General features: G+C 34.8%; 1 protein-coding gene and 1 long non-coding RNA gene across 2 annotated transcripts in view; one reads left to right on the plus strand and one right to left on the minus strand.

Moving 5' to 3' along the window:
- LOC141530835 (uncharacterized) overlaps positions 1 to 16793 on the minus strand; it is an 83822-nt gene that overhangs the window by 55819 nt on the left and 11210 nt on the right. The gene's annotated exons all lie outside the window — the stretch shown is intronic.
- Ser (protein serrate) overlaps positions 1 to 16793 on the plus strand; it is a 39489-nt gene that overhangs the window by 19468 nt on the left and 3228 nt on the right. Inside the window, exons 3-5 of the mRNA XM_074248190.1 lie at positions 10450 to 10741; positions 14590 to 15208; positions 15653 to 16287. Coding sequence (XP_074104291.1) covers positions 10450 to 10741; positions 14590 to 15208; positions 15653 to 16287 — 1546 coding nt within the window. The remainder of the gene's footprint in view (positions 1 to 10449; positions 10742 to 14589; positions 15209 to 15652; positions 16288 to 16793) is intronic.

A 16793-nucleotide genomic window follows, 5' to 3' on the forward strand; every position in this document is an offset into this window, starting at 1 on the left:
TCAGACCCCAAGAAATCATAAACACGTCCAAAGAAAAATTTTTCTACTATTATTATCATTATTGTCTGTCTGTGTTATTTAAATTTAAACCTAAAAAACACCAAAACAATTTATTCCATTTCTATGAATGCTAAAAATATTCCCATAAATCTTTACAAAAAACTTGTAACACAATAAAAACAAAATAGTTTCCAAACCTAAAACTATTTATAAAAATACCCGAGAATACTAAAAGCCTATAAAAAGCAGAAAAAAAAAAAACTCGGAGTGGTATAAAATTTTCGAAAATAAAAATCATGTTTTATTCGTATTGAAATGCCATATAGTACTGAAATAGCAGATGATTCTCTGGAGCGCGTAGAATATTCCAGGGTAGTTAAACGTGAAAATGCCGGCTTGTCTGGGTCTGGATCGGTAGTATATAAGTTCGACCAAACCAGCACAGCAGCAAGCTTTTGAAGCAGAGAAAATAGGACTTATAATTTCCGCTCCGACGATCGTACGCTCGTTAGTCGGGTTACGTATTCTTGCTCTTCAGCAATTCAGTCTCGTTCCAAAGACTGAGCATCATTCATTCCAAAATACCTCGGTCAAGATTGTTGTTCCTCCTTGGCCCCCTTCTACCTTGTTTTCGACGAGACACATGTCCTAAACACGCATATCCGACAACACATCCTGTCACCCGTGTTGTGTGCATGCGCGTTGTGCAATCGTCTGTTCAGGGATCTCATTTCACCTCCTCTCATATTATCATCCATTCTCTTTTCCTCATTTCTCCTTTCTTGTCTCTTGTCTCTTATATACCATACATAATACATAAACATAATATTATTATATTTTAAGCCAAATAAATACATAAGCCCTAGCGTAAACACATACCCCAAGGGTTTTATATAAACCCGTAACCCGTGGCTACGGCTGACTCGGCTGTTGCTCGAACAAAGACGCAAGTTAATTGTGCGATGTTAAACTCTTAACTCTCTCTAGTACCTGATGTGTACCGTAAGATAAACGAGTACATTAAAACGTTCAAGTACTTATTGAAGATGTTCTCTAGTGGGCTCTCCTTCTCCTACTCCTACTCCTCCTTTTAAATGTTTATATATATAAACACACTCACACATATGTACATGAACACCTATAAATATATATACAAACATATTTCATAACTTTTTAAACTCGTTTGTGGACATACAAGAGGTTCCATCCTGCCTCAATCATCTTCATTAACATCAAGTGCCAGCAACCATTAAATTATCTCTTTTTTATTCTCATCCTAATTTTTTTACATCACTCATCTCCTCTGTCCTCTCTTCAAACATTTTTTTAATTCCCTCCTCTCTCTATAAATAACCTCAATCCCCGACTATTTTCCACCAATTAAACTCTTTAACTGAAACATTATTTTTATTCCGTACTAAACCTCGGTTTCCGTTACTATCTCTAATCCACCATCTAACAAAATCCCAGCAAAATTAAACAAAACACACGAGTCATAAACCGTAAGCTCGAGCCCTTAAATTGTTTCTTTACTTGCTATTATCATTTATTTTTATTATTATATTAATTATATTATGTATCCAGTTGGACATAGAGTAAGCTGGAGTAGAGCAAAAACTCTCACGATAAAGTCTAGGCTTTTAGAGTTAAAACACCGTCTTGGACTCGCCTCCGTTTAGCGTTCCTTGAGGCTAATTCAATTATGAATGTCTCAAGCTGTTCATAGTTGTTAAACACCACTAAATTTGATTATGAAAAGTAAACACACTTTGCTTACTTGTATGTTCCGGTTCTTATTCCTCAAACCCATCTCTTTTCTCTTTTACATTTTTTTTCTTTACACACTTTACTTTACTCCCAACTCTTCTTATACCATGCTCATTCATGTATACTAGGAATTCAAATTGCGCGCATACGCGCGCGCCTTAATTTCGACCAATAAGGAATCGGGGACCATATTTTTTCGATATTTCGATATATTTCGATACTAACCAACTTCAACTTAGTCATGAATTTTATATTATAAAATCACACAATTATTTAATACATCATATATATATTCCCTTCTGAGCGCCTCATGCTCTCATCCGCGAGCTCGTTGTGATACTCTTTTGCTTGATAGTAAACATCCGGAAGTTTAGCTATCTGGTCAAAGCACACAAGAGACACATATTAATACAAACTTACCTTATTCACACATCAATACACTAAATTCACACACGGTTCATTTATATCCTCATCAACATCATTTACTGAATTTCCTTTCGCCACACGCCGGCTTTCCCGGATATAATCAACTTATAATAACTCGTCATTTCTCTCTTTGTGTTTCCTGCATCATAATCATATTCAATTTATTTATTCAATCAACCTAATTTTTCAAAAAAAAAAAAAAAATCGAACTACTCTCAATCTCTCACGCGCTCATTTTAGCAAGAAAAATGAGATCAATACTTGCGTTATAATTGAAAGAAAAGAATGGATAAACAATTTGAATTAAGAGTGAGTAAGGTCAGTACAACGTTAAGAATAAAAAAAAATTAGCCCAAAGGTTTAACCTGATCCCGCGCCTTCGGCAACTCATTAAACCATCTCAGTGATGTCTTTCATAAACGGTGTTTGGCTCCCACGAGAAAGAGCGCGCGTTAAACGCCAGCCAGATGCCAGCAGTCAGAGAGTAGCTAAAAGCATGTAACACTACAGATAAAACGAGTGGAATAAGAGAATAAAAGTCAATATAATATAGAGAAATAGCAACTTAAACATCATCAGCGAAAAAGCGTGCCGAATCACATGGGGAACACGGCGGTTGTATAAACGGTGCCGTTCTCCATTACATCGCGAATATTATCTCTATATACACATAAAACTACACTATATATATATAATATATATATGTATAAGTACAGTTTAGAGCAAAAGCATCTGTGCTGGTACTGAGAGTTACATTTCACCATTACATGACATGATGGTATAGAAACATACATATAATATTATACATACAAATACAAATGGAATTCAAGAGTGGGTAATGTCTAATAGTATACCTCTTCTCGTAAAGAGAGTCGTGCGATGCTTCTATCCTTAAAACCGAATGCAATGCGATGCAATATTGTATCTCCGCAAAGAAGACAAGTATTATAAAGTTTGTCGAGACTCTTTCATTCGTCTTTGGCTATACTTGTTGCTCGCATCTACATCGGTACTCTACTCAGTAAGCTATGCATTGGGAGAATTAAACGCCGTGAGGGAATAGAATGCACGATAGGTGAGAGGATACCATACAACTTTGCACAATCCATATCCTTACATTACAGTCTCTCTTACAAATATATACATATACATTTACAAACACCTATATTTATTATTTATGTACAGTATACGCCTACACTGACGTTATTAAATCTTTTATATTTCATCCAAGCTAAAATAATCCATTGTTCTTTTACATAAATACCCTCACCTATGCTGCTATCATTTTTATCTTTATCATTTATTCAAATTATCATCTTCTATCTATTATCGGTCATTTTTATAAAATTACATGCATCAACAACTAGGGTATAATAGATTGTTTTATCTAAATCATGACGACTAAATGTCTGCATACCGTAATTTATTTTTAACCATACATGCATTCCTTTATTTATCTTTTATCACTTTCATGCACATCCCTCATTATCATTCTTACTAATGATTTTCATATAAATCCGTAGCTTGTTTGAATTAAGTATTAATTTGGTATTTTAATGATAAAATAAATTAAAAATCTAGAACTTCTTTAATGGGTACTGCTTCCGCAGTACTCATATGTATTTATAGTTATCTATTACTACGACTGTGTCGATAAATGGGCTGAAAGGTGTATGATATTAGACCCGCGCGAATCGCATTGATTACATTAAGTATATTATGGCAATTGCGTCATGTTTAATGTATTAAATTGATGGATTTAACGGCAATGGGGTGCTGTTGCTGTTACTGGTACAGGTAATGCCAGAGTGATGTTGATATTGATGCTGATGGAAGAATTTTCTTGAAGAATTGAGGTGAAGGGAAAATAGTTGTTTGAATCATCGGTAATTAGATGGCTTACTAAGATACTGGTATAGATAATGCTAATAAAACAAGTTGCATGCCTCTGTAACGCAGTTAATTGAAATTTTTTGTTACTTTGTATCAATTATAAATATTTGTGTTTGCTAAGTTGTTTGCTTTGAATATAAGCCTGCTAATTGATTTTGATTCTTATGTCGTGATTATTATTATTGGATTAAAAATATTTTAAAGAAATTATGAAATTAATCAATAATTAAAATGATTGCACAATTAAGTGACTGCTGTGAAATATTGAGTGAATAAATAAAAATAGATAAATCTAAAATAGTAACAGTAACAGTAACAGTAACACAAGATATGTAGTAAAAGTTGGTCTCGTGTTATATGTGCGGGTTGCATGCGTGCATGTGGGCGCCTCTATCAATGATATGACGTCACGCTCGAGGACCCACGTGGCCGTAGCACATGTGTGGCGCACTGCCAGATACACACATGCATCCAGCCACATAAACATAAACAAAGTACTCAAAACACCGCCAACCCTTTATATCACACTTACTGTACTATATAATATAGATGATGATAATAATAATATTCCCAATTCAAATTCAAATCCCGATATCATATTATATCGGTTCCACTTGTATCGGCATCTTCATTAAGACCCGCCGCTATTCACTATAATAACGAAATATCATCAATACGGTAGTTTTAAAACCAAAATCTCAAGCGTTATAATATTAATATCCATGCAGCGAAACAAAATAATACATAAAGAAGAATTTTAAGTATCAACAAAACCGGATTTAACCTTTTTTTTTATCTCCGATGCTGTGTTATGTTGCAATTTTTTATTTTCAAACATTTGTTAATTTTATTTTTTAACCATACGAGCTCTTGAGAACCCGCAGGGGAGCAAGTGACTCACGCTCCAACAGGTGTATACATACCTGCATCTCCGCTCAAAATCGTGGCATATGAGATTTGTGTGTAAGTGAGAAAAATGTTATAAAGGCAACATGTTATAATAAAAACTTGTAAATTTTTAAATACAATACATACTCGACTCACAATACGGATTTAAAAGGTAGACATAAAAATAAATTGAAAACAAAAATCTAGTTGAAGAATAAGAAAAGCACCTGAACCAGAATAATGAAGAAAAAATAAATAAAAAGTAAAACCATTACATCCACAAACACACATCGGAACATTAGTGACGAGGTTGTACACACGTAATATGTAAAGAGTACGAGTTGTACATATTTTTTCATCCACTTGACGTATGCATACGCTTAAATACTGTGTGGGTGAGTGTGTGTATATTTGCATACATGTATATACTCGTGTGTATTGTATACATAAGAGATGTGCATCACAAGTGTATAATGGCGTATGTAAATGAGAAGATATGTCGCCACGGTTTAGGCAACGGCTTCTCTGTTTTTTACTCTCATCTCTTCTCGTCTTATCTCCCTTTCTTTGGTGTGTGTATGTATCTATGTATATTGTATGTACAACTATATGTATTCAATACATTAATCTCTATCCTCTTTCATTTTATCCCTTTTTACTCTTTTACATCTTTTTAACAGAGAAACTCTCTTTCTCCGTTGCTTCCTCCGCAGTCTCATTCTACCTCACTCAGGTTTAAACGTGTGTGAACTTGCTCCGCGAGCCGCATACCAAACCTCTTTTCGGCTTTTCGCCTTACCCCTCGTCAGTATATATGTCCAAGACCAAGACCAAGACTGAGAGTAAGACTAAGACCAAGACCAGCCAACGGAGAATTGCAGAGGCTCTCCGTTCTTTACAACTCAAACTTATACTCACATCAGACAAGAACCTGAACCGGACTAATATAATAATGTAATAATGTATATAAAATACTTTTAAGCTCGCATCTCCGAGCAAACTTTCAAGATTCACCATTTTATCTTCCATTGTACATATATAATATACATCCCGTATTTTATATTACTTGTCTTTAAACATTCGAGTATTAAGTACACGCAATCACGTAAACCTTTTTCACTGTATATATATATTTATATATATATATATATATCCACCTCGCTATCCAGCTCCGACAAAAATTAAGCGAAAAATAATTACCTCCGCGAAATAATTAAATGTTAAATCACTGCAAACTAAAAAACGATAAGTTAATTCATTCCGATCGAGTTGTTAATATTTTTGAAACACAACTATTAAAGTTAGTAATTAAAATTTGTTAATTTAAAAAAGCGGTTAAAAAATTTCTTCATTTTAGCTCATCCAACTTTGCAATTATATTCTTCATTTCTTCTCTTCCTCTCAGAATCCCCGTGTGCATCATCTCGATCGAAGAACTCTCGAGAGACCTCCGAGTAGAGAAGATATGCTCGTCCTTGGACCCTTTGTAGCTGAAGCATCGACCTTCTGCCTTTTTATTATTATTATCATCATCATCATCATCATCATCATCATTGTTATTATTCATTGGGGATCTGATTCCTCGTGTACTATAAAATAGACTATATATTTTTATAAATAATACATAATAGACCGAATTAAGGAGAAAAAAAAAAAAACGGCGTGAGAAATTAAAAGAGCTTCCTTAAATTTAAATTAGCTATTCAACTCTATTCTGTGTTGATTGAAGTCGTTTGAATCTCCGATGATGCCGCGGCTAAGATTTAGGACGCCATAAAGGAAAAAAGAGAGCTTGAGGGAGTCATCGTTCCTTCACGACGTGAGTCTTTCTATACTTCTACCTATCGGCCTCAACTTTACACGTATAAGAAATATATAAATAAATATAAACACAGTGTTAGTAAAGTAGTAGAAGAGTTTGTACGCGTCCTCACGTACAACTTGTCCGATCCTTTCCGCGAAACGTGAGCTGAGGTTCCACACTTGCTGACTGACACAGAGACAACAGACTGAGATCTCAGACTCAGACTTACTCTTAACTCCGGTGTTCTAGTCATCAGCCTGCAAGACGTATATATATTTATATATAATACTGTATATTGTATACATATATAAATAAAAGGCATACACATCAGGCTTCTCACGCACACACAACATGTCATCTTGGTCTCTCCGGATTACGGGTAGACCGTAGACTATGTGGATATACCGTCGTCGATGAGGTATTAGCTACGTGCCTTGACGCCTGACTCGACGACGCGACAATTTTTTACTACTCCCTCCGGCGACATCGACAATCTCGTTATAACCACCTGACAAAAGTAGCACTCCCTCATTTAATCAACTCAAAAGCAATTCATTTAAACTAAATGCAATGACCTAAACACTTAGCTTTTTATTATGTATTCTTTTTTCTTTTTTTTTTTTTCCTACAACTGCGTCTCGGTAAAATATTCCAAACTTTAATTAGATCACACATGTAACGCAAAATATAAATGATTAATTTTATTAGATAAGATAAATAAATAAATATAAGAATGAATTTAAGAATTGTTGATTTGTAACAATTAAAAATGTACACTAGCACAGGAAGTTGCTCCGTATTGTTCTCAGGCAAAAGTCCAGTCTCCTTTTCGTTGTTTCATTATATTCTTTTTGCATTAATATGTAGACACTCATGCATAATATGTCCTTAATAGAGGAGCAGAGTTCTATAGAAAAGACGAAAAGACGTTCAAGTGGTGAGGTGAGGTAGATTAGCAAATAAAAACAATAATAACACCAATAGCAATAGCAATAGAATGAAGGAAGGCTTTCGCCGGAACTTGCGCGTATAGTACAATCGATCTAAACGGCTGATTATTACGGTTCCTGTATTGTACCTACGCAATAGAACCGGATGAGCCTCGGGAGATCCAACAAACCCAAACCATTAGTATTCTCAGCAGATCTTGCAGTAACGGAAGCGGAACACTGGGAATTTCTTCCGCGACCTCCCGGACCGTCTAAACATCTCTCTATAAATATACTCAAGCCCAAGAACCAAAAATAAATAACAAATAAAAAGGGCAAAACTAAAAACAACGGGCAATATTTTATCAATGATGTATATTATGTATAGTCAAAATTTTTGCAGACGATAAAAAATTAAGTCTCGATTATGGCTCACGAGCGTGTCGTACACCGATCGCGACCGCCCACTGCGCTCTTCCTCTCGCTAAGACAGAGTAGAGTCGAGAGTCTAATATAAGAATAAGAATAAGGATAAGGATACTATAGAAGATACACGGTGTATTGGAAAGTACAGCCTTAGTGTATGGCTTAAAATAAAACTAACATCGAATAAGAGACAAGAGAGAAAAAGGGTAGAGAAATTGCCGGACCGACAAAGGCTATCGTTTGGGTTACATTAGCGAAACCGGGCGCGTTTCAAAGCCATTCTTCAAACACACTACTCACTACATAACGTATTACATTTGCTCTTCTTCTTTTATTTTTTATTATTATTCTTATTATCTTTCTCTTTGTCCTTCTTGTTTTTATTTTATACTCTTGCGTCTTCTTTTTCTCCATTCAGTTCTAAAGCGTCACAACTAAATAAGTAATATAAATTAGAATAATCTTAACATGTAAGCATACGAGGTGTGAAGATAAAAAAAGAAAGCTCAAACAGTAGCAGAAGTAAATGGGTATGACGAAGCAGGAAAAAAAGGCAACAACTAAATAAATGGGAGCGCTAAAGTCGCGGGCGTGGGAAACCCGAGCTTCGAGCGAGCCACCAATTAACACCAATTAGTTCTCATCTACTACTTCTACGTGCTCATCGACAGCGACAACGTTGTCGAACATTTATACATTTAAACATATACATACATATTATAGTGATTCGTCTGTCTGGCCGTGCATTACCACTACTACTGACTACCGACATTCAGCATTAAACAAAGTCTTTGTGTATTATCATCATTATATAGACAGAGTACTGAGTATATAAGTAAACACCCACGCATAAAATATCGTACATCGGTCTGAAATTTCCGACATTACTTTCTCGATTGTTATCCTATCCAGAGAGTACCGAATCCGCAGTTTACTTCCTCTCGACTCGTTATGGAGAACACAGAGATCTCCCACTAGCGATTGCTTCAGACTTGCAGTCTCAACTCCGACTCGTCTTTGCAAACTCCAGACTAAAACTCCAATCTCAAATCACGTATCTTATTCACATTCTCAGTACCCACATTAGCTCGGAAGAGTATTTATCATCGCATTGATGCCCCATGCCGCCCAATCCGAGTCCCAGTTACAGTCCCAATACTCACTTGTGTTGCAAATTCAAACGAAACAAACAGCCACGGATCGACGGATTCGCGTAGCATTTAATGCGCGAAAAAAGCAACAACGCATTGCGTACGATATACGATGTTTGCTACACCGGCTTGTCCTATCTTCCCGCCGACGCCAACCACACAAAAGACATCCTGAGCATGTACACGTACACACACCATCGGTATTTATTTATTGCATCAACCGACCGTCACTCATAGCTCCTTCGATCAGGCGCGGCAATCTAACCTGGTCGTTAAAGTCTCAACGTCCGCCAAGTCGCTCATTCTTTTTTATTTTTTATTATTATTTTTATTCTCTCTTCACTCTTTATACTCTCGACTCTTTGACCAGTCTTTGCTTTTCACTCATGTATCAGTCTACAGTAGATATAATACTATTAAATTCACACATTGACCTCTCAGAATAATAAATAATAAAAAATATTAGGTATTGTAGTACAAGTATAATATAATATAATATAATATAATATAATGTTATAAAAAGGCATTATCCGGAACTCCTTACTCAAGAATTCAATGCGTTCTTCAACGTATCATCAGATAGGTATTTCATGGAGTACGGAATGCTACTTGCAAACAAATGTATTGTCTCATACCGGCATTGAATGTACTTTTAACCGCGGGACTGACTGTTGACATTACAAGCCAAACATTAAAAATAAAAATAATTATAATTATTTTTATTTGAGTTAAATTGTCAGCGACTGTCAAGTTAAGATTGCTTCATTATCTGTCATTTGACATTATCGTATCAGATTATATGTATGTATAACATAATAAGTAGACAGAAATGAGTAGTGATTGTGAAAATACCTACTACATAGTATACTAAACACGAATCATTAAATAATAATAAATATAATATAATAAAAGTTAGTTGATTTGTGATAATTAAACTGTAACCAGAAGACAAATAAAAAAAAAAAAATAAATAACATAACATATGTATCACTTTTTTACAGCAGTTACCATTTTTGGAAGGCTGTATCTTCCATGCTTGGACACTGACTATGTTAGGACATTTGAAATAAATTAAATAACAGATACTAAATAAATATAGATATTTGTACGACAATTCCCAAGTGGGCATAATCGATTACCGCTAATTGATCTTAACCTTTTTCAGCGTCAATTCACGCTGATTCTTCAGGCACGAGACGAGCCCAACGGCGGAGTAATAGAAGAGGCCAGTTACAGCGGAATCGTCCTTCCTGGTACTACGTGGCACACCCTAAATCATCAAGGACGAAATGCACATCTAACTTATCGTTTAAGGGTTCAGTGCGCAGATCATTACTACAATGCAACCTGCACCAAATTTTGTCGACCGCGCGACGACATATTCGGGCACTACACCTGCGACGAAAACGGTGATAAAGTCTGCATACACGGGTGGAAAGGAGCCGACTGCGAGACAGGTGAGTTTATTTTTAAAATTTATTTTTAGACTAAAGTTTACATTTTTAGTTCAAGAAATAATAATATATTTCTCGGGATAACCAGTCATTTGCGATAATTAAAAAAATTCAACCAGTGTCCTTGATTGTGATGAATAAAGTAAAAATTGATAATAATTACTTTTGTCACGAGAAGAACAAAATAATAATTAAACTGAGAGATAATATGAGAATCCTAAATGTCGTCTAAAACGCGAGTAATTCAACCAGAGAACGCCTGGCCTTCATAGTAGCTCGCTGATATTATTATAATATTTAGCATAGACGTGAGTTTAAGCTGTCAGATCGCGCAACTAACGTCTCTCACAAGAAATTGCTTAACGGTAGCCGTCGGCGTGAGAAAAAATACCAAATCCCCCGTTGACCTTTCACTTTTAAAAGAAAACTCATCTCACATACCATCTAATCTCAATCTGTCTTCCTTGATATGAATATTATGTGCATAATCAAATAAATGGTTATCCATTTTTCATTTCTTTAATCTTTTACTATTTCTTCAACAAAGTTTCTAATTTCGACAGCAGAATAATTGCAATAAAATTTCATTAATTTTTATTACACGTAAATATCAAAATTTATCACCGCGTTCATGAGCAATATAAAAGAATAAGAAGAACGACCAAGCAAAAAGAAGTCGCTCGTAAAACCTATGAATTATTTAAACATGTGTTCTAGTATGTATCTTAATGCTCAGTATCAAATATATATCATCTATAAAGATAAGCCTCATAAAAATGAATAGAAGGAGATAAGAGTTAGTAGAGCGACGATATATTATATCGTACGATTCTCAACATATAAAGGTATAGGTCAGCTGACCGTCGTGCGTATCACGCGAGATGAGAGGTCTTTCCACCACAGACCTCAAGCATACTCGCTACATAACATGCTGCCCTGTGATATCCATGCACGACAACTAAACTAACGACGTCTGACATGACCAACGCCTAAGTAAAGTTACAATGGGCCATCCACGATGATTCAATATAAAAGCTCTTTCTTCTTTTGCTAATCGTTACTTCCGGCTCCTCGTAAATGCATCACGCACCAGCTGCTGTTTCTTGTTCTATTCTCTTTTGTCTCTACAATACTTTTTCCAGATAAGAGTTGTGCTAAAGCAAAAACCTTCGTAACCATCATGATCATAATGATGATGGTCATCAAGCTGAAGATTATGAAAAATCTTTTATACTCACAATTAGATGCTCATACTTAAAAGTTGTAAGCGTTGTAACATTAAAAATATTTTTAAGTAGGCTAGCAGACCTTCTTCATAGCTCCGGGGGTTCATGGATAAGATTCCCATCGTCCTTTCAATCTACTACTATGTATATGATATTATACGTACATACAATGTGTATAATACACAGACATATAACGTTAACGCGAGAGAATGGAATGGAATGGAAGGGAAGAGAAGAGAAGGCAGGGCAAGACAGTCGGTACAGAGAAGGGAAGGGAAAATCTTCAATACTTTTGTATACATATATTTCTTTACCTCTCGCTAGGAGCTAGAGAGCAATGTTTATAAACCACGGTATGGTATATAAATACACATAATGTACCTAGCGAGAAAACTGGCTTCAGCATTTTTGTCATTGAAAGGTCGCTGGTAAATTTCACTCCACGACTTTTCAACAGCGCACCACAACAGCCATCTTCTTCGCACGGTTTCAGCTATGACTTTAGCAAACTATCAACTAATGTATGCTGATATATAAATGTGTATATATATATATATATATATATATATATATATATATATATATATATATATATATATATATATATATATATATATATATATATATATATATATATATATATTTATAAATGTTTGTATGTTGTATGTTTTGCAGTTTCACTTCTATGAGAATCGAAGACTGAACACTTGCCGTTCGTCGCTTAACGTTGAATCGGTTTTAATAGTCGTGGGGATAAAGATCGTATGAGAATAATAATACACACATATAGAATATAGATACCATGACGAAGGATTATTCCCATCTCCGCTCATTTTATTTCTTGTATTATTTTTTTTATCACTTTCTGTCATCTTGATGTCGGTCTTAGTCAACGTTCACTTGTTATATGTCTCGGCATTTATAAATGCTTTATCGAAAGGACCAAATTACTCTACGATCTACGGCTAGTTCATTCCATCAGCCATCAACCGTAAACCATCTACCAATGGATCTCCCAACCGGGTTTCGAATGTGGAGCATCTGAGTGTGATGAGTGATTAATTATTTTTTTATTTTCTCCTATTTTTCACTTCTTTTATATTCAAATACCAGAGGACTAAGGTTAAAGTTGACGGGATTGATTCTCGGATCTCGGACTGTGCGTTTAGTTGATAGTTAATATCCAGCTAGACACAAAGGCATCTGAAATTTAAAGCTATAATATCCACTGATTAAATTTCTATGCACCGTCATTTAGTTTACCTTGACTGGGGTATTCACTATGCAGTCGTATAAATATCTGTAAATGTCTGTTATCCAGATAAAAAAATACCTGGTGTATAGTATATAGCATTTAGAGGCTGTACTATTAATCAAAAGACGCGCTGCTAAAGCATGTGATGTAACGGTAAAAAGAGCACATGTATATACTATTTCTTATTTGCAATTAAATAAATATATATAAATTGTAAATTATAAATATCTATAAGCACATTTATATATTACTTATTTATTTATTTATTTATTTATTTATTTATTTATTTATCATTTTCAGTGTATTTTATTTGAAACGAAGATTTTTATTAACTCAGAAGTTGTGTATGAAAAGCAAAGCTAAGTTGCCGATGATAATTTTTAATTCTATCTCACGGATAGAGGACGGCAAAGCATTATTGTTTATTACTTGACGTCAATGTTTCTCGTTCATCTTGACGATGACTCTAATCTTGGTTTCATGACTCGAACCTTCAACCTTAAAGTCTTGCGAAATTAACTATACGGGTTTTGTTATTTTTTTTTTTCTTTCAATAGACTTTTATTTTATTTCCAATTGTTTTATTAGCATTATATTTTTATTTTGTTAAAAGTAACCTCATTAAAATAATAGTTTATGTTTATGCTCTTTCCAAGAATATGTACTACGTACAAATCATCACTTATATACTTGCTCGAGTGTGCTAATACTGATAATCATTATAACTTAGTTTCATGTCACGGACAACCATATCAATAAACATTAAATTTAATGTGTCTCTCAAATTAATACTTTTTTTTATTAATTATTATTAAATACCTGACGATGATGATGATTATTATTATTATTAATTATTATTATCAACTACATTTCTCTTATTAAGCGTAGAGATAAATTCTTCTACATATGATAGCTTTTTATGAATCATTTCAGGCATATTCTTTGAAGAAAAAAAAAACTCGTATATAAATTTAAAACAAAATTTATAGACGTCTAAGACCGCCGCGACGATCTCATTTCTGTATTCATATAAATGATAATATTAATAATAATAATTATTATTATTATTCTGAAGAAAGAAAGAAAAAACTACCGTTGTATTCATTAATATATTAAACCCTTGAGTCATGAATTAATTTGAGCTAATCCTCATCAACAGAAACAACCGACACTCGTGAATATTATTTTTTTCTCGCTTAAATATTCCCACGAATTTTTTTTTTGGCTGATCTTATAAAAGCAATCCGATAATTTGAACAAATAAAAAAATTATTGTTATTTTGATGAAAAAATTGTAACAATTGTAATAAATCTTAATTCAAGGAATAGTAGGAGTGCAAACTTTAACAAGTGTTTGTTTTATTTTTCAGCGGTATGCAAAGAGGGATGTCATCCAATTCACGGACACTGTAACGCGAGTGGTGAATGCAAATGTCGTCATGGGTGGCGCGGGGACCTCTGCGACCAATGCACACCGTACCCGGGATGTAAACACGGGTACTGCAATGGGTCAAGCTGGCAGTGCATATGTGACACAAATTGGGGAGGAATCCTCTGCGATCAAGATCTAAATTATTGCGGCACACACGAGCCTTGTCAGAACGGCGGGACGTGCGAGAACACTGCTCCAGATCAGTATCGCTGCACGTGTCCGGACGGTTTTTCCGGGTCAACTTGCGAAAAAGTTGACAACCCGTGTGCGTCAAATCCTTGTCTAAATGGCGCGACGTGTGTCGAACTGGGTGAAACCGCGGAGTGTCAATGCGCCCCGGGATTTTCGGGGCCTTATTGCGCGACGGATGTCAATGAATGTGCGTCCCAGCCTTGCCAGAACGGCGGTACCTGTGTTGATGAGAAAAATCAATTCATTTGTCATTGTCCGGCTGCATGGCAAGGGACACTATGTCAATTTGACGTTGATGAGTGTAATCTCAAAGAGTCACCGTGCAAAAACTCTGTTACCTGCGTCAACCTTGCTGGAGATTACAGGTAATTAATAACCGCTGAATCATTATCTGTTATTTTGTTCTTGGAGTATCATTTTATCCTTTGTAATTAACTATCCTTCATTAGTTGTAATTAATTTGATAAACTTTACGATTTATTATTATATATTATTTTGTTTTGTTTTTGCTTAATAGTCGTGAGAAAATTGTTTTAAATTTATGCAAATTACAAAAATATTTTTTGTTAAACGTGATCCGTTTTTTTGAAATGATTTTACTTTACAAATTTAATTTATTATTTATTTAAATTAATTTTTTATTCTCACATCAAAACACAGTCAAAAAATTGATGATTAAGATTTGATCTATCAGTTTTAATTAAAACTGATTCTCTTTACTTAATTAATTGAGTTGATGCAAAAATTTCAATGCTTGACTGTTTTTTTTTTTTTTTTATCGATTCTACAAACATACAATTATTTTCTAGATGCCGATGTCGAAGCGGATTTACCGGGAAAAACTGCACGAAAAATATAGACGACTGCGTGGGTCAATGCCAACACGGAGCACTGTGTATCGACTTGGTGAACGACTATCACTGTTCATGCAACCCCGGTTACTCTGGGAAGGACTGCGACGTAGATATCGACGAGTGTGCATCCAAGCCCTGTCAAAACGGCGGCGAGTGTCGAGATCTTGTCAACACATATGAGTGCGTTTGTCCCGTGGGATTCACGGGCCACCAGTGTGAAATTGTAAAGGATCACTGCACCCCCAACCCTTGCAGAAATTCATCTCCGTGCTTCAACACTCAAAGTGACTATTACTGTCACTGTCCAGTGCAATGGCAGGGTAAAAACTGCTCCGAGCTGGCAGTAGACAATCCTCGACCGGACGACGGGAGTCCAGGATGTGGGAGTGAAGGAACGCCCTGCAATGGACGCGGTAGATGCAGCAACGGCATTTGCATTTGTGATCCTGGATACACCGGTCAACGCTGCCATGAGAATATCAACGACTGTCGTGGGAATCCTTGTTTAAATGGTGGTACCTGCGTAGATCTCATTAATTCGTTCCAGTGCATTTGCCAAGAAGGTTGGACCGGTGACCTTTGCGATGAAGGTAATTATCTTTTTCATCTTTTACAACTTTCTTAAGCTCTTATCTACATCAGTTTTTATGTTGCATAATACTCATTATCATAATATAATTTTTTACACTTTCTTAAAAAGTGTCTGAAGTATAATTATGAATTGAAAATTTTTTAATCAAGTTTTTTAAAACTTGAATTAAAATTTTTTAATTTTTAAAATAAGTCAAGACTATTATTATGTATATTAAAATCCGAAACACAATTCATTAACATTCTAACATCAGATTAATTAATTGTTCAATTACTTTCGATCAATTTCTTACGTAAAAAGAAAAAAAAATTTTAAATCACTCAATCTTTCACAACAACCTAACACTTAAATGTAATGACATTTAAAAAATCCGCTAATAACTTAAAATAATCAATTATTTTTCTTGACTCTACAATAAATAGCTGACCCTTGACCGGTTTCTTCACGCTCACCTTTTCGCGCCTGCTAATAAAAATAATAGCCCGTTAAAAAATAAGTGACCAA

Source organism: Cotesia typhae, unplaced genomic scaffold, assembly GCF_013202065.1.
Source record: "Cotesia typhae breed Kobodo isofemale line unplaced genomic scaffold, CoteBio_Ctyphae contig_5, whole genome shotgun sequence".
NCBI lineage: Eukaryota > Metazoa > Arthropoda > Insecta > Hymenoptera > Braconidae > Cotesia > Cotesia typhae.